The sequence below is a fragment of the Chaetura pelagica genome, unplaced genomic scaffold (assembly GCF_000747805.2).
Source record: "Chaetura pelagica isolate M959 unplaced genomic scaffold, ChaPel_1.0 scaffold963, whole genome shotgun sequence".
Classification (NCBI taxonomy): domain Eukaryota; kingdom Metazoa; phylum Chordata; class Aves; order Apodiformes; family Apodidae; genus Chaetura; species Chaetura pelagica.
Window position 1 is genome coordinate 1,066,233 of NW_009952705.1, and position 9,182 is coordinate 1,075,414.

A 9,182-nucleotide genomic window follows, 5' to 3' on the forward strand; every position below is an offset into this window, starting at 1 on the left:
TGTTGGTGGAGATGGGTTAGGGGAGAGCTTGGTAGAGTAGGGATGATGGCTGGACTCAGTGATCCCAAGGGGCTTTTCCAGCCTGAATAGTTCTGTGATTCTATGAGCAGTCTGACAGTCCTGTACCTAACATCTATCAGAGGCTCAGGAGACATGGTGGTGTCCATGCCGGGAGGCAGTGAAGGGGGTTTAAAGTATTGATTCACTTCTGCAGTCCTTGAAAACCTCCCGCAGCAGTTCTGAGAGCATTAGCTGGTGTGACATGATCCATGGCCGTGTGCTGGGAGCAGCAGCAGACAGCAGCAATGTTTTGCTTCTCATTCGCTCATCTTAATGAGTCTGAGCTGTTCTGGGTGTCTCTCCAGCAAGAAGAGAGGCTCCTCCAGGGTTGTATAATTCATTGAGGGCAAAGCTGTCCTGTTTTGAGCCACCTCAACACCCAGCACAGCAATTAGTCACCGCTTCCCAGACATGATGCACCACGCCAGCCCAGCAGCCCGCGGGGGTCACGGGCTGCCTGCCCCACAGCAACGTGCCTCTGCCTTCAGCCTGTGACTCCACAGTTAATCAGTCTGAGATAGGCGAGTAAATAAGTCAGTCATTCAAGACTAATGCACAAAAGGACAAATATTTTAATAAGTGTAGCCCATTGTTTGTATGTATTATGCACCAGATCCACACAGGATATGGAGGAGGGAGCGCCCGAGCTGCAGGATTAACCCGTCACTGAGCCCCTGGTGCTGCCCCTGCCCCTCCCATGGTCCCAGCAGTGCTGCCCTCCCTGAAGACAAGGGAGGATGAGCATATGCCCGTGTAGCCCTGATATGGGGAATGTGCTTGCCTTTGAAGTCCCCAACCACCAAGATGTTGGGTTTTGGCTGTCACAGCGGGTATGGAGGGGGACAGGCTTATTTTCCTCATCTTGAGATGAGTGGGGTTCCCTCAGTTGGGTGGCAGAGTTTTGCTCCCACAGAGCACGAGGGAGAGCAGCAGTTGTGGGGACCCCACTTGTACCAGCCAAATCACCCTTTAGATGAGATGTTTGCCCCCTGGCTGAACATTGCTCTGGCAGGCTGCTCTGTCTCCCTGCCCACCATGAGCCTGCCCGGCATCTCTTGCTGCCTCCAGAGGCTCCCAGGGTCTGGATCCCAGGCAAAGGTGTTAGTCTGTTACCAGGTTTCATTCTTAACCAAAAAAACACGTGCTGTGCAAGTGAAGCAGAATGTAGTTTAGGCCTTTGAATCCCAAAAAGCTGTTATGAATTAATCCTCCTTGCACTTGCCTGGATGCAGTGTGGCACTGGGAGCAGAGGCTGGAGGGGGTGGAAGAGCCATACAGGATGACCTCTTTTCTTATGAGCTGAATTCCAGCTTTGCACTCCAAATCCCCACTTTTATAGACTTTTCCGCTGCAGTCTGCTCCTGCCCTGGGCATGCCTGTGTAACTGCTCCTCTCCCTGCATTCCTTAGATTCTTCTGCTGCTGGAGACGCTGGATTGAAGAAGGAGCCTGAGGTCCCTGGTGGAGAAGGGGAGGCGAGGAGGAGGAGGAGGAAGTTTCTCTTGGACTCTAAGCTGTCAAACCAGAAAGCTAAACCATGTCACAGGTCATACAGAACCACGTGCTGCGTGTTGGACAGACCGTGTGTGTTTCCTCACAGGAGGAAAGCAAGAGCTTCCCCCCTGTGGGGTACCCGGGCTGCTCCACACTGCCCCTGCCCTATGGATACTACTCTGCAGAGGGCTGGGCTGGCCCCCCAGCCATGGTGCACCCCAGGGGGGGGCTGTACGGACCCCACCCCGTGTTGGAGCACGTGGCTGCTCCCGCCCAGGGGAAGGGGCAGCAGGACCCCCCTTTGGAGAGATGTGCTGCTCTGTGTCAGCCACAGCAGGAGGAGGACACGGGTGGGGATCCCGAGGCTCACCTGGTGTCTCCTACCTTGGACATATCAATAGAGAGTCTCAACCAGCTGATCCTAGAAATTGATCCGACCTTTCAGCCACTCACCTGCAAGCCAGGGAAGGATGTGGTCAGCAGGAGGAGGACATGGGTGGGGATCCCGAGGCTCACCTGGTGTCTCCTACCTTGGACATATCAATAGAGAGTCTCAACCAGCTGATCCTAGAAATTGATCCGACCTTTCAGCCGCTCACCTGCAAGCCAGGGAAGGATGTGGTCCAACCTGCTGCTCAGCATGATGCTGCTGCCACCAAGAAACAAGATCCAGAGGCAATGGGTGAGGCAAAAGGTGCTGGCTGTGTGGTGGAGCCAGCGCAGCTTTGACTGAGTAAAAACACTGTGCAAGAGGCAGTGGAAGTCCAGGGCAGGGAGATTGTTGGGTACACACCAGCACCCTCTGTGTGGGCAGGATGAGGCCCTGTGCTGGGAATGGGCATTGGTGACATCCCCACATGCCCAGTGGGATCAGGGTGGGATGTTGGTATTAGGGCTTCATGCAGGAGAGCAGATGTGTCTCCAAGCTCTGCCTCACTAACATGCTTAGGTGGCCTCAGTCTGACATGTGGCTCAGGAGCCAAAGCAGGGAGAACATCCTTAATCCAACCTCATGTTTGTTTTCTTAAGTTTGGAGAAAGCAGTTATCATTAGAAATGGGACTCGTAGCTTACAGAAAATGCAAATCCAAGTTATTACCACCAATGAGGAGGGACAGGCCCAGACCTGTGGATGGGATGTCTGCAGGGTCCTTCTCCCTGCAGCAGAGCCCCAGCTCTTGGTACCAAAGGGCAATGCCTTTTCCAGGGTCATACTTGACCTGTGACAGCACAAGGATTTGAAGCCAGATTTCCAAAGCCTTGGGCTAAGGTACTGATTGTTACACAACCATCCCATTTAAATGTTCCCAATCACTTTGCCAGGGAAATTCTTCCTGCAGGGCTTGTGCACTCCTCCAGCAGCATACCTGGCATACAGAAGGCAGAACATCAGCAGCACATACCAACCCTCTTTCTGCTTTCATGCCTTGATGCCTTACATGAACCCTTGTGCAACCCTGCATCATCCCTGCACTCCAAAGCTCTGCTGTGTGTGCTGCTCCTGCTCTGTGCACTCCTGCCTGTGGCTTCTCCACAGTGTTGGCTGCTGGACATGCCCTGCACAGGGTCACACCAGCAGTCACTGCTGCCTGTTGCTGCAAGTGTTCTGGTGCACTGAAGAACAGACCTATGATGTGTTCAGCTGCCTAAAGACACCATCTCACTGCTTTGGAAAAGTTACTGCCTATCCATCTCTTCCAACATGGAAATACCTTCAAAATCTGTCCTGAGGCCTCTTTCCAGAGGAGGTCAAATAAGAAGATGTTAAAGGCATGAAAAAAAATCTGTTCTCCCTGAGTGTGAGGGAGGCAGGGCTAGAGGATCAGGTGTGTGTCTGTGAGCAGGAGGGTCCTGAGGCTGGAGCTGGGAAGCAGCTGGAATCAGGGGGTGCAGGAGCTGGAGTGGTGTGAGGACCCACAGGGCTTGTGTGGTTGTGGAGCTGATGGATCCCTCCTCCCCCAGGGATGGAAGGGGGTGGCTTTGCAGAGAAAGTGCTATGACATAGTGCAAGTTCAGATCTTGGCTGTTCAGGCTGGTGTTTGGAGGCATCCAGATGCCTCTCTTCAGGCATTGCTGGAGAGCTGGAGTCCCAGACAGCTCAGCAGGTAGTGTGCTAGTGGTTTTTAGAGCCTGGCTCCAAGTGTAGGACTGAACATCTGGAAATCTGGCCTTGAACTCAGTGGGAAAAGCCTCACTTCAGCTTTCGTTTTCTTTTAACAGTGCTTATTTTTTATGCAAACTTCCTCCTGCTGCACAGCATCCCTGTTCCCCCACCTCCTCCTGCTCCAGCCCTGTGAGCTGTGCCTGCACTGCTGGTACTTGCTTGTTTGGAGGAGAGGAAGGGAGAGGAGAGTGTCTCAGCTTGCGTGACAGCTGGGCTCTGTTTGCTGCATTTCTGCCACTCCTTGATGCTGAAAAACTTGCCAAGGTCTTGAGCAAATATTTGAGGTTTAACCACACCTGATAAGCAGGAGCAAAGGCAAAAAAGGGCCCCATTATCCCAGGGCACAGATGCTTTTCAGTTAATTCTTTAAGGGACAGTTAAAATCGCCATTTCTTTTCCTCTTTGGAGGGAGATCTTGACAAAAAGCATCCGGCCAAGAGCCTGCTGGAAGGGTTTGCAGACTGATACTGGAGCCACATGGCTCTGGGGATGGTGCTGGAGAAGCTGCTGTGGCTGCAAGGGCAGTGGGGCTGTGGGGGGGAAGGTTGGAGCAGCGGCAGCCCCCCTGGGCACCAGCCCTGCGGCTCCTCTGCTGGTCCTGCTGGTCCAGCCCCGCACTGGGATCAGCTCAGGGAACGGGCTCAGAGAGGAACTTTTGTACAGACTTGTGCTTTTCCTGCTCATCAAGGTTTATGCCCCAGAGGTCTGGCTGTTCCTTGCAGTAAATGGGCTGCGGAGCTTGGCAGCCTGGAGCCAGCTGCTCTGCCCTCACTGGTGGCTCCCAGGGCAGGACCCAGACACGAAACAGCAACTGCTGGGGAGCTCAGGGCTCTTAAGAGCAGGTTTTCGTTGCTGCAGCAAAAAGGTTTTTTTCTCTCCAAGAAACACCTTTAAGACAGGGAACTTTCCTGAACTTCATGGCAGGGCAAGAACCAGGAGCTGAAAACAAAGATGAGCATGTTCAGACTGGAAAAGAGAGGCACAGGGCTGGCAGTGGAGGTGATTAACTTCTGGAACAGCTTCCCTGGAGAGGTGATGAATTTGCCATCATTGCAAGCAATGAATCAAGTCAGAGTGTCTCTTGCTAAAAGGCATCTTCTAGCTCAGCCAGAAATTATGGCCTTGTTCAAGGCAGCCAGTGAGTGATGTCCATTGGGCACCTGGGAGTCAGAGACCCCTTTTCCTGGCTATGAGGTTTCATTGAAGATCCGGGAGCAACTGATGCTCCTTCAGATGTGTTACCTTAGGAATGACAGCAAGTAAAGGGGCTAGGAGATGCCCTGATGCCCTGAGCATGGATGGAAGAGCAGGAAGAAACACATGGCAGGGCATGGGCACAGAAACTGTCTTGGAAGTGATTTTTTCCACTAAAAGGACTTGTGTAGGTTGGGAGAAGGGAAGGAAGAACAGCCAGCCCCTACCCTGAGCTGAGCACTTGCTGCTGGGATGACTCGTCCCATAGCTGACACCTAAACCCTCATAACTGCCTGTGTCCCACATGACTGCCCTTTGCCTCCTGCTCCAAAGCCCTGGTGCAGGTGGATGGTGAGGATGGCATGGATGGGTGTTTGACTGTGCATGGAGCCAGGTGACATCTCTGTGCTCCTTTGCCAGCCTCCTCAGAGGGTGTGCAGGACCCTGTGTTTGCTGCCACAGGCACCCTCTGAGCCCCACGTCAGCCTCAGGGGGAGCAGCCAAATATTTTTCTCTTGACTCAGGTATAAACCAGGCTGGAAGAAACACCCTCCCTTGGCTGCAGGTCTGGGCAGGCAGCTCTGTGCAGTGCTGGGGGGGGGTGGGGGGGTGTCTGTGCTGCTGTGTGTAACCCCTTGTCCCTGGGAGCCCATGACCACTGGGCTGGGTCTCCCTGGCTTGGAGTCTGTGAAGAAATCAGCCCTCAGAGGGTCTCAGCAAAGGCCAGTGTTGGGCCAGGAGGGTCTGCCCGTGGTGTCCAGGGGTCCTGGGGACAGCAGCCCTGCAGGGCGTGCCAACCAGAGCCAAAATCAATAGTAAGAAGAACAGAGACGTGTCCCCTGCAGAGCTTGGCTAACGAGCCTGAACACTGAATCAGTAACGACCTTCTCTTTCTTGTTACAGACATTAAATACATTGAGATGACACCAGGCAGAGCCACGTGTCCTGAGCTGCTGCCGGGCTCCCCCAGCCCTTTGGGAACACCCTTCTCCAGGTCCCCGCAGAGCAACAGCTTCCTGCCCCAAAAAGGGGGACTCAGAGGCAACTACAGCACCAGTGGCAGTGTGGTTTTCTCGAGCCCTCCCAGACCCACGAGCCCTGACCCGGGTGCCCCGACCTGCAGCACAGCGTCCGAGCCCCCCGCCCACAGCGGCACCTCCTGCGGCCCCGGGGCTCTCGGCACCTCCCCGGGCTTCGACAACTTGCTGAAGCCTGTGCAGGTGGTGAGGGCCCAGCAGAGGAGCAGCTGGGTGTCTCAGCTCTCCACCAGCCCTGGCTCAGACACCAGTTACATCCTTGGAAGGTAAATGCTGCTTTGTGTCCTGGGCTGGGATGGAAGGGGCATGGGGCAGTTACCCTGAGTCCCACTGTCCAAGCTGCCTTCCTCAGGCTGGGATTTGCTGTCCTGCAGGGCTGGCATGGACTCTGGGGTGGGCTGTGCATCCCACCCCTGCCAGATGGCCCCCTGATCTCCTGCTCTGTGTCCCTCTCCTGCAGCAGCACCCACTCGCTCCACAATGAGGACTCGGATGCTCTCCCCGCTGCCGGTGGCTCCACCGACTGCCTGTCCCCTGCCAGCTCCCTGGGCAGCCCCTGCCCACCTTCCCCCAGCATCGGGTCTCACTCTGGAGAGGCTTTTGGCCAGAGTCCCCATCAGCCCAGGACAGCCTGCTCCATCAAAGCCAACACCTCCCTGCCCCAGAAGGGACAGGCCAGCAGCCGCCCCCCCCCGAGCAGCTGGGTGTCTCAGCTCTCCACCAGCCCTGGCTCAGACACCAGTTACATCCTTGGAAGGTAAATGCTGCTTTGTGTCCTGGGCTGGGATGGAAGGGGCATGGGGCAGTTACCCTGAGTCCCACTGTCCAAGCTGCCTTCCTCAGGCTGGGATTTGCTGTCCTGCAGGGCTGGCATGGACTCTGGGGTGGGCTGTGCATCCCACCCCTGCCAGATGGCCCCCTGATCTCCTGCTCTGTGTCCCTCTCCTGCAGCAGCACCCACTCGCTCCACAATGAGGACTCGGATGCTCCCCCCGCTGCCGGTGGCTCCACCGACTGCCTGTCCCCTGCCAGCTCCCTGGGCAGCCCCTGCCCACCTTCCCCCAGCATCGGGTCTCACTCTGGAGAGGCTTTTGGCCAGAGTCCCCATCAGCCCAGGACAGCCTGCTCCATCAAAGCCAACACCTCCCTGCCCCAGAAGGGACAGGCCAGCAGCTGCCCCCCCTCCATCCTTAACTCCACAGCTGACATCCCAGTGCTGCTGGTGAATGGGTGCCTGGAACAAGGAGATGCACATTCCAGGCAGGCCAAGCCCCCCTCAGCCTCTGCCAAGCAGAGCCCCCCTCCCAGCTGCAGCCCAACCCTGAGGCTCGGTGGCCTGAACAACGCGCTGTCGGCACCAGCGCTCTCCTGTGTCCCAGACAGTGAGTAACCTCCTTCCCATAGGGCAGGTCTGGGAGAGAAAGAGCTGCCAGGAATGGGGGGCAAACATCAGGTTCTGCTCCCACAGAAGGTCCTTGCTGCATCTCCACAGGGTTGCAGGGCTCTGTGGTGATCTCCAGCTCTTTGCTGATGACCCTGCACTCACCATAGTGTTTTGCCCAGCAGGCAGAAATGCTTTGGTCCCCCAGAGGAGATGCAGATACACATATTTATCATACCTGAGAATAAGGACTGTAATTCTCTCATTCAATACTTGTTTGTGGGCCCAGAAGGGATGGGGAGGAGGGGTTGGGGTTCCAGTTTGCTCTGGAGGACATCTAAAGATACCAGAGTTTATAAGGTCCCTCGTTCAAGAGTAAATACTAGGTCTATTGTTCTCTGGAGGAGATTAGCAGAGGCAGCTCTTAGGGCAAAGGGTTTTAATTTGGATTCTTACGGGAAATACGGGAGAGTTTTGTGGGTCAGATCCTGAGCTGGTGTAAAACCCCATGGTCCAGTGGACTTGTGCAGAGCTGGGCATCCTGGCACTGCTGGGGACTCCATGCCCTGTGTCTCTGTGCTCTATTGCAGCCTGCCAAGAGATAATTACATGGAGAACAAATTATTCTGAGTGGGGAGGAAGCTGTGATCAGAAAGATTGAAAAAACAATTCAACCCTGGCCAGCCTGAAAGAGAAATATCTTTTCTAGGGCTCTATCCTGCTCAGTGATGTCTGCTGTGAAGGTCTTCAAGGTCCTATGCTGGTCTTGATGTCTAATGTCTCTTGCAGGTTCCCCCTGGGCTGGGCAGCCGACCATGAAGTTTGTGATGGACACATCCAAGTACTGGTTCAAGCCGAGCATCACCAGGGACAGAGGTAAGGCAGCAAGTGTCCCTGCTGGGGTAACCCTGTTTCAGATTTGCTCTCTGTGGGTTTGCAGGACTCATGCCTGTGCCCCAGGCTGGAGTTTGCCTCCCTGCAGCACCTCAGCCTGGCTCTTGCCCCTGCTGAGCTCCTGCAGGGACTTGGTGCTGGCAACTCCAAGTATGTGTGCAAAGCCCCACTCACGGGTGTGGGGGGAGGGCTCAGAAACATGGGCTGTGCCTCAGCCCCTCTGTCCCCCTCAGGTCCAGCAAAGCTTCTCCTGCCTCTAACTGTGCTGCTCCTCAGCACAGCCTGAGCAAGGGCTGGCTCTGTGCTGGGAACTGCAGGGACTGAGCTGGGCCCCTTTGGTACCTGCACCAGGGCCACGCTCAGCAAACCCTCCTGAGCATCTCACTGCTGCCGAGGAAGGACTCCCTGTGGGAGCGTGGGCTGGATGCGAGTCCAAAGTGGGGAGGTCCCACCTGTTTTGCTTGGCTGAGCCTGTGCCTGTGCTTTGGCAGCGGTGCAGCTGCTGCGGGCCAAGGAGCCGGGCGCGTTCGTGGTGCGGGACAGCACGTCGTACCGGGGGTCCTTCGGGCTGGCCATGAAGGTCCCTCCCGCCTCCCCGGCTGGCGGCCACACAGGTACGGGGGCTGCTCGGGGGGCGGGGTTGGCTTCAGCGAGAGAATGGAAGCGAACTGAAGCCAGCTGAGGAGCTGTGGGACCCTGGTTGTGTGGGACCCTGCCCGGGGCTCTGTGCGTGCCGAGGGGCGGGCACTGACCCTGGCACTGACCCTGGCACTGGCACTGACCCTGGCACTGACACTGGCACTGACACTGACCCCGGGCCCGCTCGCAGGCGATGAGGGCAACGAGCTCGTCCGGCACTTCCTGATCGAGTCCTCTGCCAAGGGGGTGCGCCTGAAGGGAGCCAGCGAGGAGCTGTATTTTGGTAAGAACAGCGGCCCGGGCAGCGCCCGGGGCTGCTCC

General features: G+C 56.3%; 1 protein-coding gene across 1 annotated transcript in view; it reads left to right on the forward strand.

The window, feature by feature from the left end:
- The first annotated feature begins 1,596 nt into the window (after nt 1-1,596).
- TNS4 (tensin 4) overlaps nt 1,597-9,182 on the forward strand; it is an 11,142-nt gene continuing 3,556 nt past the window's right edge. The window contains exons 1-8 of the mRNA XM_009994213.1: nt 1,597-2,049; nt 2,145-2,235; nt 5,814-6,213; nt 6,408-6,704; nt 6,899-7,329; nt 8,118-8,204; nt 8,714-8,836; nt 9,052-9,144. Of these exons, the coding sequence (XP_009992515.1) occupies nt 1,597-2,049; nt 2,145-2,235; nt 5,814-6,213; nt 6,408-6,704; nt 6,899-7,329; nt 8,118-8,204; nt 8,714-8,836; nt 9,052-9,144 (1,975 nt within the window). The remainder of the gene's footprint in view (nt 2,050-2,144; nt 2,236-5,813; nt 6,214-6,407; nt 6,705-6,898; nt 7,330-8,117; nt 8,205-8,713; nt 8,837-9,051; nt 9,145-9,182) is intronic.